Source organism: Littorina saxatilis, linkage group LG2, assembly GCF_037325665.1.
Source record: "Littorina saxatilis isolate snail1 linkage group LG2, US_GU_Lsax_2.0, whole genome shotgun sequence".
NCBI classification, from domain to species: Eukaryota; Metazoa; Mollusca; class Gastropoda; order Littorinimorpha; family Littorinidae; genus Littorina; species Littorina saxatilis.
Window position 1 is genome coordinate 43717871 of NC_090246.1, and position 15688 is coordinate 43733558.

A 15688-nucleotide genomic window follows, 5' to 3' on the forward strand; every position below is an offset into this window, starting at 1 on the left:
AACGAGGACGAACAAAATGTACAAATACCAAAGTACAACAATTTATCTTTTGTAAAAATTCGGACACACATTTTCCCAATTAATATGAAAGTCACTGAACTTAACTTCGTTTCACTACACCTTATATCTTGATTCTCCAAACACTGATTGATTTCTGCCTTTTCAAATTTACCAGTAACCCTAACCAACCTATTTTGTCCAAAACAGTTTTACCGATACACAATCATTAAAAAAAGAAGAGGTTTAACATAACCGACTTCGCTACCACATAAACAAAAAATGTTTTATTCTCCCCAACATTCTGGTGAACAAAATCATTATTATAGACAGTCATTCAATTTCATGACAATCATCACAGCTTTGAACCGACCCTTACGTTCAACCAGGCAGAAGCAACAACTATAGTAAAAGCTACAGCGCGATCAACGTTCGCCCATTTACGAACTCGCGATGAGATTTGTTTCCTCTGGTCACCAAGCCTACCGTTTACAAACGCATGCGCACTAATTGGGATTCCCCCAATTTCCTCGACCTTGACCTCAGAACTCTCGAAGCCACTACTTCGGCTTTCAATTTAGCTCTTGCATACCGAGTAGCTGGCAACTTTGCTTTCGAAGTTCCCACTTTCAATGTTAATTTGCAGGGTCTCTCACTTGACATCATTATACGACGATATTGCTTCTTAAATGTCCTTACCCATCCAAAAGAAACCTCCAACGCATACTACAATTGCAGGACATTCCTGTTTTTAAGGCAGCTCATTGGGAAATGAGCTCAGACAGAATATCGAAGACGTGAAATGCGTCAATCGAGCAACTGTCGTAACTTGGCTACAATGAGACGGTCGGCTACCTTGCACCATAGACACAAACTGTGACATTCTTGTTTAATTTAGGTGAAATGCTTGAAACAGAGTGGCTCAAAAGCGACAGTTCGATCAGTTACTAACCGAAAAAAACGTGCTCGAGTCATTCGGCGAAGGTGGCGAGCTTCCAAACCATCACGACTGAATAACTCATATTACATCTTTTGAACACGCTTTTTTTCACACGAGTAGCATGGTGTAGTGGTTACAGATTCGGAAATTCGTTCCGGCGTTCCTGGTTCAAGTGCAGCAGGGAGCAAATTTTTTTTAATTGTTTTTTTTATTGATCTTTTTCTTTATAGGCCTCAATTGCGTTCGCTGCAACAACCGGTTTTTACATTTAGTCAAGTTTTGACTAAATGTTTTAACATAGAGGGGGAATCGAAACGAGGGTCGTGGTGTATATGTGTGTATGTGTGTATGTGTGTCTGTGTGTGTGTGTGTGTGTCTTGTCTGTCTGTCTGTGCGTGTGTGTGTGTAGAGCGATTCAGACCAAACTACTGGACCGATCTTTATGAAATTTGACATGAGAGTTCCTGGGAATGATATCCCCGGACGTTTTTATCTTTTTTTCGATAAATACCTTTGATGACGTCATATCCGGCTTTTTGTAAAAGTTGAGGCGGCACTGTCACGCCCTCATTTTTCAATCAAATTGATTGAAATTTTGGCAAAGCAATCTTCGACGAAGGCCGGGGTTTGGTATTGCATTTCAGCTTGGTGGCTTAAAAACTAATGAGTGAGTTTGGTCATTAAAAATCGGAAACTTGTAATTAAAATTATTTTTTTATTAAACGATCCAAAAACAATTTCATCTTATTTTTCGTCATTTTCTGATTCCAAAAACATATACATATGTTATATTTGGATTAAAAACAAGCTCTGAAAATTAAAAATATAAAAATTATGATCAAAATTAAATTTCCGAAGTCGATTTAAAAACAATTTCATCTTATTCCTTGTCGGTTCCCGATTCCAAAAACATATAGATATGATATGTTTGAATTAAAAACACGCTCAGAAAGTTAAAACGAAGAGAGGTACAGAAAAGCGTGCTATGCAGCACAGCGAAACCACTACTGCGCTGAACAGGCTCGTCAGTTTCACTCCGTTTTGCACAAGCGGCGGACTACGGTCATTGTGTAAAAATGCAGTGCGTTCAGTTTCATTCTGTGAGTTCCACAACTTGACTAAATGTAGTAATTTCGCCTTACGCGACTTGTTGTCTCTGTGTTCGTTCAGAAAAAAGAACAGAAAAAAAGATCAATAAAGACGGATGCTCCCCGATAACCAAAAAAAAGAGGCGAAAAAGAAAGGGTTGAAGCTGCCTGCATGCAACTGATATTAAAAAAAAAAGGAGAAAAAAGGTTCGACAATCATCACAGGTTTGAACCGACCCTTTCGTTTAACCATTCAAAAAACAACAGCAATAACGCTGTTAGTACTACAGCGCGCTCAACGTTCGCCCTTTTGAACTCGCGATGAGACTTGTTTCTTCTGGTCGCCAAGCTTACCGTTAACAAACGCATGGTTGGGATTCCCCCAATTTTCGCGACCTTGACCGAATACTCTCGAAGTCAGCACTACGGCGTTCATGCATAGGGAACAGTTAGAAAGTTAACTTCGGGAGTTCCCACTTTCAAAAGAGGCCTCTACTTCCAGTGTTTCTGACTTCCAGTTCATGCATACCTGGATGTTCCCGTTCGGTGAGCGTTCAAATGGACGGGTGTTTGTACTGTGTGTAAAAGCCTGACAGTATCTGTGATGGTTTACGGGAGTCTTAATGTGCCTTTAAAGACCTACACAATGTTTAGAAATCCAAAGACCAACTTACAGACCACCCTCTTACCTTTCGTTCCATGTATTTTGTTTTGTCTGTATGTATTGATTAAAGGGTGCCCCCGAAGCGATGTGTAAACACAACATTTGCAGGCTTCTAAAACGCCATTGAAAAGTTCAACCACGCGCGTTTTAGATCTATTTTCGTGGTTGACTAAAACCGTCTATCTGCCCAAGGCCGCATCGCAGAAAAAAATCAATACCGCAGTCTGAAGGCTCAGAGATGATTGTTTTACAAGATAGTCAGATTTCGTTGTTCTAGTCCGAGTGGGTTTGAAGATATTACGAGTTGAAAACGCTCAAAACCCGGCTGTTTCCATATATCGCAAAGAAGGAATGGAGCTACCTCACCTCCACACTGAAAAGCCCCCTCCTTTCCATAGTGTGGAGGTGAGGTAGCTCCATTCTTTCGAATGATCGACCTTAGGTACTTTTATAATCATGGGGTAAAATTCGTTCAAACAATTTTTTTTTAACTTAAAAATTTGCTTCATCCTAAAATCCTTCGATCCCTTCTCATTCAAGGGACGTATCCACTCGGTGCACGTTTTCGAAGAAATCGAATTTTGGAGTGAAATCTATTAAATTTCACCACCAATTTCCTTCATTTGCAAGAAAGTGACATGCTTTTCTCCCTGAAATAAATGTACTTCTTTATGTTGACCAGGAAACAACATTTCAGTCTCGGGTATATCGAATCAGATATCTGAAGTCGGGTAATCTGAATTCGTTGACTTCGTAAGTTCGTTACAGGCCCGGTACTAACCCTTCCAACGGATTGTCACTACATAAAACCAAAATAAGGGTTACCTGGCAGTCCATTGACGACAGCTTGGAAACTTGTTCTTGTTTCACTTCATTGATTCCACATTCGAGTTTCAAATGCACACACTGCATTGTACGATGACAGTCGGCATTGCCAAGATCTTATCATGGGTCAACCATGGCGTTGTGGTTGAGACACTGATTTATGGGTTGAGGTAAGCTTTACTGACAAGGGAGGTAACGCTTAGTGCCTTATGTTGCGACCCATCTCGTCATCGGCGCTGTTCCGGAAATGACCTGAGCTTTGTAGGATTTCTGATAATGGCCGCTAATGTAGGAATTCCAACTTTGCGCTACGCGGTTATAGAAATGTACCGCGCGCATAGTGAGAACTCTGCTCTTTCCTATAATATGATGTAACATGATACATATTGACCTATAATGATCCTTTTGCGTTAAAATGATCAATGCTTAGTCTTGAAAAAGCAGATGCAATGTAAAACGCACCAAACCAACCGGTTTTTAAAAAAACCTTTAGAAAACTTCGGGCTGGACCAACATCACCGACACATCCCACTCGACCAAAACGAACCAATTTGACGTCATTTTGAACGTTTCAGAGCTTAAATTTACAACAACAAAAATACTGCTTCTACATGTATGTGCAACTGTGAACATCTTGTGTCGCAGTCATTCACAATGCCTTTTTGTACAAAATCTGTTTTTAATAGGAGAAACATTCATTGTATTCAAAATATAGACAACAGCTGCATGATCAGATTGTCAGGGAATTATTACACACAGGGACACCCCCCCCCCCCCCCCCCCCCCACCCCCCCCCCCCCCCCTTTGTATCCGTTGGAACAGGCAGGGATGTTTTAAAAAGACATGCAGATATGTCCATGCCTGCCTGTCCTGCACCTCCCCTGGACATCCAGACCGCTCCCACCCCTCAGAAACCTTTTAAAAAAAACCACTGAGCCGGCTGCCAGGCACTCCTCTGACCCGTACCCCATCACCTGGTCATCCCGCTGCCACTCCCCAACAGCCGGATTGGTAATAGATTATGACCACCTGAGATTTATAAGGTAGTATTTCTGAGCTCGATGCTTTGAATGTTGGGATTGCAAAAGTAATTTTGTGGAATAAGAAATGGTCCTTTCCCCCTTTCTGTGACACCTCTTTATTTTATTTTGTTGTTTAATAATATACATAGTCTTTGCCATGAAACCGACTTGGAACACGTTTGAATGATTGTCAGCACAGTATTCTTTAGGCTGTGTCTCCTGGCTTTGGGTATTTCTGTTACACTGTGAGAGACTGATTGGTTGAATGACAAATAGTCACCGCGCAATAGCGGACCCGCGCAATAGCAGACCCGCGCAATAGCGGACCCACGCAATAGCAGACCCGCGCAATCGGAACCGCGCAATGTGGATGGGAAACACAATTTCTCTCTTTCCTCTCTATCTCCCTCCCTCTCTAGGTCCCTGCTCTCTGTTATGGTGCGCAATTTTGGACAGACATTGAGAAAAGCTCCATAAAAATAACAGTCTTGAGCAACAAAAACAATCTTACTACATTTCATTCAAGATTGCAACGTTAGTACATGTACACGTAACCAACCTTCTTATGTTTTCTCAAATCTACAACAGATCTACACGTCAGATTTCGCGCAATATTTTTTCTTCAGCCAATGAAGGCACAGCTTGTTGTCTTGGTTTGATTATAAGGGGAAGTAAGTCATACGTAACTTCCGTTCGGTCTAGAACAACGTGGGTTTTTGTGTGCCAAAATCCGTGCCGTTTTGCAAAATAACAGCCGTAGCAACGTCTAATTGGTATAAATCTGTAGCTCCCTGATAGTTTAATGTATACTTGATTTTATCATAGCCGTTGTTTTGCTTTGCTAATCTAGTGGCTGCTCCGCCTGGCGTCTGGCATTATGGGGTTAGTGCTAGGACTGGTTGGTCCGGTGTCAGAATAATGTGACTGGGTGAGACATGAAGCCTGTGCTGCGACTTCTGTCTTGTGTGTGGCGCACGTTATATGTCAAAGCAGCACCGCCCTGATATGGCCCTTCGTGGTCGGCTGGGCGTTAAGCAAACAAACAAACAAACAAACAAAGTTTTGCTTTGCTAGGCTGTGTATGGCAGGAATGCGAAGTTTGCCGACGAGGTCGAGAGACTCAGTATCATACCTTGTATATGTGAACTTGTGACCGACGACAGTTACGGTACACATGTGCTTTTGCGCATCCGTTTGAACTCGTGAATTCGTGAAAACCTGTACTATCGGGGATCCACTAAGGTTTCCGAGACTGTGTTTTTTTCGGTATTGAAATGGTCTGGTGGAAGAGCCGATTCTTAAATTTGCATAGGTAAAATGATCGCTTTTTGGTACAAGCCCCTGGAGCAAATTTTTGATTAGTGCTTTTGTGAACAAGAAACAATTGACAAGTGGCTTTGTCCCATCTTCCTTTTTCCCTCCGCCGCGATGTAACCTTGAATAGTTGAAGGCGACGTTGGACACCAACTAAAGAAAGAAAGAAAGTAAAGGTACCCGACACCCCTTTGGGTTGAATTTAACCTTGTGACGTAGGCACGCGGCGTTCTTTTTGCTTGGAATCTTGGAGTGGAGACAACGTATATCTTGTGCGGTGTGTTTTCTTGACGCCGCTCGGCTGTTTGTCACGGGCTGAAATCCTTTCGGGATGTGAAGATTTCTTTGCTGGTAGGTTAACACATTTTTCTTTCTGTAAATGAGTAAGCAGTGAGAAGAAGAGTATACATGATTCTCGATAACTTCAGAAAAAAATGCGAAAATGTGAAAAATGGTCGTTTTTAAGACAACAATTACGGCCCCTGTGACCTTGAACTTGAAGTGAGGTCAAGTTGCCGCACATGTTTTTTGAGATCTTGTAACCATACACCATCAGGCCACATCAGGTGTTGATAGTGTCCAAGAAAATCCAACGTTAAAGTTTTCCGGACGGACGCCGGGACGGACGGACGGACGGACGGACGGACGACTCGGGTGAGTACATAGACTCACTTTTGCTTCGCATGTGAGTCAAAAAGCACTCTCCATCTCTCCATCTCTCTGTTTTAACTGTCTCTCTCTTCCGCTTTCTCTTTCTTACTCTGTCTGTCCCCCTCTCTCTCTCTCTCTCTCACACTCTTTTCATAATAAAATATGGGAGAAAAGAAAAAGGTTTCGATACCCTCGGTTATACCTTGTTTCAATTTCAATTTCAAAATATAGACACTAACACTGTCTTACAATGGGTCAAAAACAAAGCCCTTTATTAAAATCCAAAAGAAACAACTGAAAATCATGCAGAGATTTTCTTCCAAAAAATACAAACCTCTGGCAAAGTGAAAGAAACAACAAAATATTCTTTCACTGAAAGCCTACTCGAAATAACAGACCCTCCTGGGGGTGACCAGAGGGGTTACGAACAAACTTTGTGTGTGTGTGTGTGTGTGTGTGTGTGTGTGTATGAATGTGTGCGTGTAGGTGTAGATGTGTGTGTGCGTGTGACCGTGTGTTGGTGTGTGTGAGACAGAGAGAGAAGGGTGGATGAGTGAGTGAGTGAGAGAGAGACAGAGACAATGAGAGAGAAGGAGACAGATATCAACAAGCACACACACACACACACACACACACGTGCGCGCATTAACAAACAGTGAAGGTAATGGAACGAGAGAGAGAGGGATAGAGAGAGAGAGAGACACACACACACACAGGGAGAGAGGGAGAGAGAGAGAGTGACAGAAAGAGACAGAGACAGAGACAGAGAGAAACAGAGAAATAGACAGAGACAGGGTGAGAGAGAGAGAGAGTTACATACACAGACATACACACACACGCAGACACACACACACACACACAAACACGCACACACACACACACACATACGCGCGCGCGCGTGCATTCATTTACAAACAGTGAAGGTTATGGAACGAGAGAGATCAAATCAAATCAAATCAAATCAAATTTTATTTTACGAGGGTTGTGGCATAAGCAATATAAACGAGCTTCTTTTCAACCAGCCCTCGCCCAGAGAGGGACTATTCTAATCTTGAATACATATATATATATATATATATATACATACGTAAAACAATTACAAAAGATAAGCAAGGCAGAGAAACTATTCACATGACTATATACACGTTGTAGGCTATACATACATTCTTGCGTTATGAAACACTGATGCTTTATGGACAGATATGATCAATATGAAAATAATCAGAACGAAGTCTTCCATCACTGTGACTTTTCGTAATTTGACATTAAATGTAATGAGAGGTGTTTTTTGAAAGTATTGAGACTTGTTGGGACTCGAACTGATTCCGGGAGAGAATTCCACAAAACGCTGCCAGAATAAGCTAAACTTGATTTAAAGAGATCTATCCGCGGAATGGGGACGTTGAATTTTCGGCTTGGTTTGGCTTTAAATTTTGTAATGAAAGCACTCGGTGCATGGCCGGAAAGGATTTTGTGAAGGAGCACGCCTTTATTTGATTTAAATCTTTCTTTTAAAGGCAAAATCTTAAGTTTTTTATAATCGTCGAAAACAAGACTGGATTGTTTTAATAGAACTGATTTTAGTGCTCGTCTGTGTAGACTGTACAGTGGTTTTAAAATGTTTGCACTGGCAGAGTCCCAGATGGTCGAACAATAATCCGTGATGGTTTGTATGTATGCATTATAAAATAATAACCTTGAGTGTGGATCAAGAAAGTGCTTTATTCTGTTCAACAAATATATTTTCCTCGACACGGTTTTGCACAACGATCTAACATGATGGGCCCAAGATAAATTATTATCGATATTTACTCCCAAAACTTTGTGATCTCCTACTTCCGCTATTGCATCGTTGCCAATTAATAAGGAATGAGGATTATTCTTGATGTTTTGTCTTTTTTGCCTTGTTGTAATTAACATGTATTTGGTCTTTTGGGGGTGAAGAGAGAGAGAGAGAGCCGGAGTGAGAGAGAGAGAGAGAGAGAGAGAGAGCCGGAGTGAGAGAGCGAGCGACAGAGAAAGAGAAATAGTGAGAGTGAGAAAGAGAGAGATAGAGAGTCACACACACACAGACACAGACACAGACACACACAAACACATACACACACACACGCGCGCGCGCGTGCATTCATTTACAAACAGTGAAGGTTATGGAACGAGAGAGAGAGAGAGAGAGAGCCGGAGTGAGAGAGCGAGCGACAGAGAAAGAGAAATAGTGAGAGTGAGAAAGAGAGAGATAGAGAGAGTCACACACACAGACACACACGCGCGCGTGCATTCATTTACAAACAGTGAAGGTTATGGAACGAGAGAGAGAGAGAGAGAGAGAGAGAGAGAGAGAGAGCCGGAGTGAGAGCCGGAGTGAGAGAGCGAGCGACAGACAAAGAGAAATAGTGAGTGAGAAAGAGAGAGATAGAGAGAGTCACACACACAGACACACAGACATGGGTGCAACCTGGAAAATTCCAAAAACCGTCAAACGTTGGGGTCCAGCTTTTTTACTATTTAAAATGCCAAAAAAAAACCTCTCCTGGAACAAAAACATCGGCAGCCGATGAAACCAAAAACCGGCTGCCGGCTACACGCCGGCAGAGTTGCACCCATGCACACACACACACACACACTGACACAGACTCACCGTCACAACCACAGCCACAGCCACAGACACACAGACAGACACGCACACACACAGACAGACAGACAGACACACACACAAACCAGAACGGGTACGAGCGAAAGAAAAAGTGAGAGAGAGTCGTCATTAAGTAAGTAGTGGTATCGACACGTAGCGATAATGACACGTAGCGCTAAAAGATGTAGTTCTATCGACACGTAGTGATAATGAACGAATGATAGTGACTCGTACAAAAATTATTTGTAGCACTTCTTCTTCTTCTCTTCTTCTGCGTTCGTGGGCTGAAACTCCCACGTACACTCGTGTTTTTTGCACGAGTGGAATTTTACGTGTATGACCGTTTTTTACCCCGCCATTTGTAGCACTAATCAACGTAGTCATAGCGGCACGTAGCACAAATGACACGTAGAACAAATGACACGTAGCACAAATGACACGTAGCGCTAGCGATACGCACCCATCACAAGTGACATCCAAGTAAGACATAGGCCCCGCCCACCTCGTGACGAGTGCCTGTGGTGTGGGGTGGGATAGGGAGGTGCGGTGCGGTGTGGTGTACAGTTCTCTTATAATTATACGGTTCAGGCTTTTCTCTTGTGTCACGTTCTTGTGTTGTGGTGCTGTTGCACTGTGTGGTGTGTTCTCTTATGTAGTCTACGTTTCTCTTCTCTTGTGTTTGTGTGTGGTGTGGTGTAGTGTTGTGTGCGCTTGTCGTGTACGGTTCTGCTGTGTTGTTGTGTACGGTTGTGTTGTGTACGGTTTTGCTGTAGGCCTATATACTGTTTCGTTGTGTGGTGTGGTGTTGTGTACGGTTCTCTTCTCTTGTGTACGATTCTCTTCTCTCGTGTACTGTTTGCCCAGATAGCATGCTAACGTTAATTTAACGTTAATTTAACGTTTGCATGGTTAGATTTTGGTTTACGGTTAGCATTAAACGTTAAATTAACGTTAAATTAACGTTAGCAGAAAAACGGTTATAAAGCAAACGTTAAATTAACGTTAAATTAACGTTAGCAAGCAAACCGTTTTCATGGCAAACCTTTTTTAAACGTTAATTTAACGTTTGCCTGAAAACCAATATAAAACGGTTTGCATTGAAACGTTAAAATAACGTTAAATAAACGTTGACACATAACCTTTCAATATCAAACCATTTTTAAACGTTAATTTAACGTTTGCCTGAAAACCAATATAAAACGGTTTGCATTGAAACGTTAAAATAACGTTAAATAAACGTTGACACATAACCTTTCAATATCAAACCATTTTTAAACGTTAATTTAACGTTTGCCTGAAAACCAATATAAAACGGTTTGCATTGAAACGTTAAAATAACGTTAAATAAACGTTGACACATAACCTTTCAATATCAAACCATTTTTAAACGTTAATCTAACGTTTGCCTGAAAACCAATATAAAACGGTTTGCATTGAAACGTTAAACTAACGTTAAATAAACGTTGGCACATGACCGTTCAAAATCAAACCAATTTCAAACGTTAATTTAACGTTTGCCCGAAGACAATTAAAAAACGGTTTTCACTGAAACGTTAAAAAAACGTTAAATAAACGTTGACACATAACCGTTCAAAATCAAAGCAAAAGCAAAAACAAAAAAACAAAAAAAATGTTGTTATTGTTGTGGTGGTAACATTGACACAAGCAACAACAACAACAACAACAAAAAACAAAAACAAAAATAAACATTTTAAGCACAAAAAAAATTGTTAAAAATAAAAAAAAATAAAAATACCATAATGTAACGTTAAATTAACGTTAGTTTTATGTTTTATGGCTAACGTTTAATTCACGTTTTAGGGCTAACCTTAAATTAACGTTAGATTTAGGTTAGTTTGCTCATCAAGATAAACGTTAAATTAACGTTAACATTTAACGTTAATTTAACGTTAATTTAACCAAATAATATAACGTTAAATCAACGTTAAATTAACGTTAATTTAACCTTTACCGCTAATGTCGATTTGACCAAAATAAAAGTATAATACAACGGCTGTTTGAACGTATTTTTCACGTTGAGTGGTAACATTAAAAAGAACCCCCCCAAAAACATAATCAAACGAATCATAAGGAAAATAATTGTACATGTATTTAAATTTTTTTTTCTTCTGCTTTTTAAATTTTTTTCTTATTTGAAGATGCAATTTCCCATAGTCTTTTGTCTGCTGTTGTTGTAGTGTTATATGTAGCTAAAACCATGTTAACAAAAGACAAGCAAACACCAACATGTAAAGTCAAATCAAAGTTTGAAAAAGGTTTTTGGTGAGAACGGTTAACTTTGCAGCTAACGCTAATTACACATTAACATGCTTCCATTTGAAACTTCGAGGTCTTCATCGGGGATTGACGCCCGACAAAAGCTAATTGAAGCCCGACGGAACGAAGCGACGGAGGGCTTCAATTAGACTTTGGGAGGGCGTCAATCCACGATGAAGACCTCGAAGTTTCAAATGGAAGCATGTTAATGTTATTCACTTATTGTAATTCAATCTGACGACGATCTATTTCCTGCTTTCATGCGATGGTAAACAGACAGAATTGGTTCTGTTCTGTTCACACACTACTTTCAGTCCACCTACCTGCCAGGGTCAAGTCCCAAGAAATATGTCTCTGTATTCCTATCGTATCACTCTGCTCCTGTTTTGTTTTCTTTCACACACATTTTCCCTTCATTTTTGACGGGTTTCTGGACAGCAAACTCTAAAACAAATTCTTTTCATCACAAAAGCGATCTTTGGAATTGACTGACGTAGTCCGGAAGAATTCATGCATCAACTTACGTCACATATTCGACGTCATCACTTCGCATACCTTATGGTCTCGGTATTTCGTTGGCCTTCATATTTCCTACTTGTAAAATGACCCTCAAAGCTAACAGAGACTAGTTGAGGCTGTATCAATGCGCCTCGCCAGCAGGTTGTTAATGGATTTTTTAGCGAGTGGTTATCGACAATTAATGACCGGTAATTTTTAATGAGTTGGGGCATTCTGACCAATCACAGGATCTGTTTTATTAAAACGCAAACTTGATTGAATTACAATTTATCTTGTTGTATTACTTAATCCGGAGAGCATGCAGGCTGTTGATTTGTTTTTTTTTATCTCTGTCTCATTGGAAAGATGGTACTGGCCAGGTCTCATATTTTGAGCAAAACAGTGTACATGCTAACATAAAACAAAACAAAAGACAAATAAATAAAACCATTAGAAACATACTTTGAGAATATTTTCTAAACATTTATTCATCATTCCCTGATATTTCCACAATATAAAAAATAAACAAGAAGAGCAAACGCTCGATCGAGTCACTTTCGCAGTTCTGAATATTATATGAGGCATCAGATGGACAGGAAGAAATTGCTATTCACAACACAATACAGATGTAAATAATTTGATGTAAAGAATAATCCTATAAAGTTTGAATCAAATCCGATGAATAGTTTCAGAGATATGATATTTCAATTTTTTTCCTTCAAGACATACCTGTGACCTTGAAAAAGGTCAAAGGTCACCAAAGCAGACGTCAAAGTGTAGAGGTCACTGGGAGTCACGTTCACATAAAATTTGAGCCCGGTCACTTTTATAGTTTCCGAAAAAAGCCCAACGTTAAGTTGTGTGTTGCCGAACAGAAAAGGCTAGTTATCTCCCTTGTTTTTCTGATAACGTTCGTAAAAGGCTACAGATGTAAATACTTTGATGTAAAGAATAATCCTACAAAGTTTCAATCACATCCGATGAACTTTGTCAAAGATATAAAATGTCTAATTTTTCCTTTGACGCTGACCTGTGACCTTGAAAAAGGTCAAAGGTCAACGAAACCATCGTTAAAGTGTAGAGGTCATTGGAGGTCACGACTAAACAAAATATGAGCCGGATCGCTTTGATAGTTTCCGAGAAAAGTCCAACGTTAAGGTGGTGTCTACGGACGGCCGGCCGGCCGGACGGCCGGCCGGCCGGACGGCCGGCCGGACAGACTAACACTGACCGATTACATAGAGTCACTTTTTCTCAAGTGACTCAAAAATAAAACCATGATAAAAATGTCAAAAGTTGAATCAGTTCTTAAGTTTCTAGAAGTGAGTTTGGATATATACCACACTTTTGGGTTGTGTACCTAGAAATTTACCAATTATATTCCATCTTTTGGGTTTAAAAAAGCCTTCGCAGATATATTATAATACATCCAAAATGATGCCAGAAGAGACAAGGAAATATGAGGTTATTTGCAACACCACCAGCAGAGGAAGAAGTCGCTCATTTTGCAGCAGCAGATAAAAAGAATTGTTGAATTTGAAGCAGGAGCAGACACAGAAGTTGTTGAATGTGTAGTATCTGCAGCAGACAAAGAAGTTGTTGAATTTACAGCAGACGATATATTTGTTAAATCTGCAGCAGCACACAAAGAAGCCATTCACTTTGTAGCAGCTCCAGACAACAAGAATTGCTGAATTTTAAGCAGGAGCAGACACAGAAGTTGTTGAGTTTGCAACAGGAGCAGCAGCAGACAAAAAAGTTGTTGAATTTTCAGCAGACGATATACTTGTTAAATCTGCAGCAGCAAACAAAGAAATCATTCGCTTTGCAGCAGCACCAGTCAACAAGAATTGTTGAATTTTAAGCAGGAGCAGACACAGAAGTTGTTGAGTTTGCAGCAGCAGCAGCAGACAAAGAAGTTGTTGAATTTGCAGCAGACGATATACTTGTTAAATCTGCGGCAGTAGCCATGGAAAAAGTTGTTGATACAACCAGTGCAGACGATGACATGTCTGCAATAGGCGACTTTGAAGATCTGCTCCACATGCTATGACACCTGCAAAGACAAAGAATACAACAATCTTAAAAAACAAAGAATTTAGTGTTATTTGAGAACTTCAGTGTAAACACTATAAGTATGTCTTCTTTGTTGGTGTTCTTTGTTTAACATAGAACTGAAGGTAAATAAGTCCCATCTCCCCCCTTCCCCCGTCGCGATATAACCTTGAATGGTTGAAAATGACGTTAAACACCAAATAAAGAAAGAAAGAAAGAAAGGTAAATAAGGTTTAAATTGTCTTTGCATTATGCCAATATTGTTGAATTTACGTCTGTGAATTTGCTAACTTTGATAGCATCATTCTGTGTTTGAATGAAATGCTCTAAGTCAATGCTGCCTGGCAACAGCCCTACCAACCCGTCCATCCCCATCCCCAACCCACCCACACACAGAACACATTCCAAAAAAATTTCCCCAGACTAATACAATAGAATGTCAGTTGGACCTTGACTAAAAATATGTATAGGTGAAGATACATGTACCAGCTACAACAAATTGTTCTGTCAGAAGACCTCCTACATGTCGAAATGATGTGATGGTCGACCAGCCAAGGATTAGAACAATGCGTCATATAATATAAGCATGTATCAATGACCCTAGGCTGAGGCCTGACAATAACACTGCCTTCTCTCATATGATTTTCTGTTATATAATAATATGACTGCTGAAACATTCATCAAGCTTTAAACAAGGATTTTACCTGCAAACACACACACACACACACACACACACACACACACACACACACACACACACACACACACACACTTACTTGGCCTCAACAGCCAGAATGTCGGGGTTGTACCTTGTAGTTTACATCCCGGTGAATGCTTTCTGTTCCATCCTCATGGTAATTCCTCCCACCCTGCAATGAAAGCATTGATGTGTGAATTGCATTAATTACTATAGTCTAAACACACTCAAATCTTTACTTGTTAATAAAGACAGAGAGATAGAGAGTGGTAATGGGTGAGGGGGGGGAGGGAGAGAGCAGTTGTCAATCAAACTTTGTTTTAAGTGTCTTTGAATAGATCATTTTCGAAAATAACTCCCCATGCCTCTCCTGAGATCTCTTATTTACTGTACAGTAATGCATTTGACCTGAAGCCGTAAGATTGAACAGTAAGTGCCCTGGGTGCACATGTGTGGAAAGTATCAGATTGAGAGAGAGAAAGTTTCAGATTGAGAGAGAGAGAGAGATAGAGAAACAGACAGACAGAGACAGAAAGACACAGAGAGAGACTGAATCTGAGAAAGAAAGGAAAGAAAGAGACAGAAGGCAGGAAAGAAAGAGAGAGAAATCCACCTTTCCAATCGTTATGCATCATTATTGCTTTGATATTTGTGACTCGTATGAAAAATAAGTCAACAAATTGAACAATCACAAATGACAATGCGTGAATGCCAACCGATCGTGAACTATGTCTCTACAGTTCAACATTACCTGAAAGTTCCATTTCCCATTCGCCTCAGCGTCACAAGATCTGTATTGTGTAGTCCTGATATATGCTGAAGTGTAGCATGTTATCTTATACATGTATCAGCAGTCACACTGGCTTTGAAGTTGCTAGCGTGTTAAAAACTGTTGCAACTTGCAGAAACTTTTTCACAGTGAAAAGTTTGAGACTGAGAGTAATGTCCCTTGGCGATCAAGGGAGGTCACTCAGAATGTTCGTTCCTAGTTATCGAAGCCGAAGGCCATAACGGCAATGCGTTGGGAA

General features: G+C 40.3%; 1 protein-coding gene and 1 long non-coding RNA gene across 4 annotated transcripts in view; both read right to left on the bottom strand.

Moving 5' to 3' along the window:
- The window catches only part of LOC138955506 (monocyte to macrophage differentiation factor 2-like), a 233126-nt gene extending 228901 nt beyond the window's left edge, over window positions 1–4225 (bottom strand). For 2 of the 3 annotated variants that reach the window (XM_070327105.1, XM_070327112.1), the window contains exon 1: window positions 3515–4222. Coding sequence is in view for 2 of the 3 variants with exons in the window: in XM_070327112.1 (XP_070183213.1) it covers window positions 3515–3601 (87 nt within the window). In the remaining variant the exon portion in view is untranslated. Of the gene's footprint in view, window positions 1–3514 lie in introns of all 3 variants that reach the window. The other variant, XM_070327099.1, reaches the window with a different exon arrangement.
- A 7097-nt stretch (window positions 4226–11322) lies between these two features.
- Window positions 11323–15550, bottom strand: LOC138959061 (uncharacterized). Its single transcript, XR_011453599.1, has 3 exons — window positions 15412–15550; window positions 14740–14832; window positions 11323–13964 (listed from the first exon to the last, which is right to left on the bottom strand). It is a non-coding gene; the product is annotated as an uncharacterized lncRNA (long non-coding RNA).
- Between the last annotated feature and the right edge of the window lie 138 nt (window positions 15551–15688).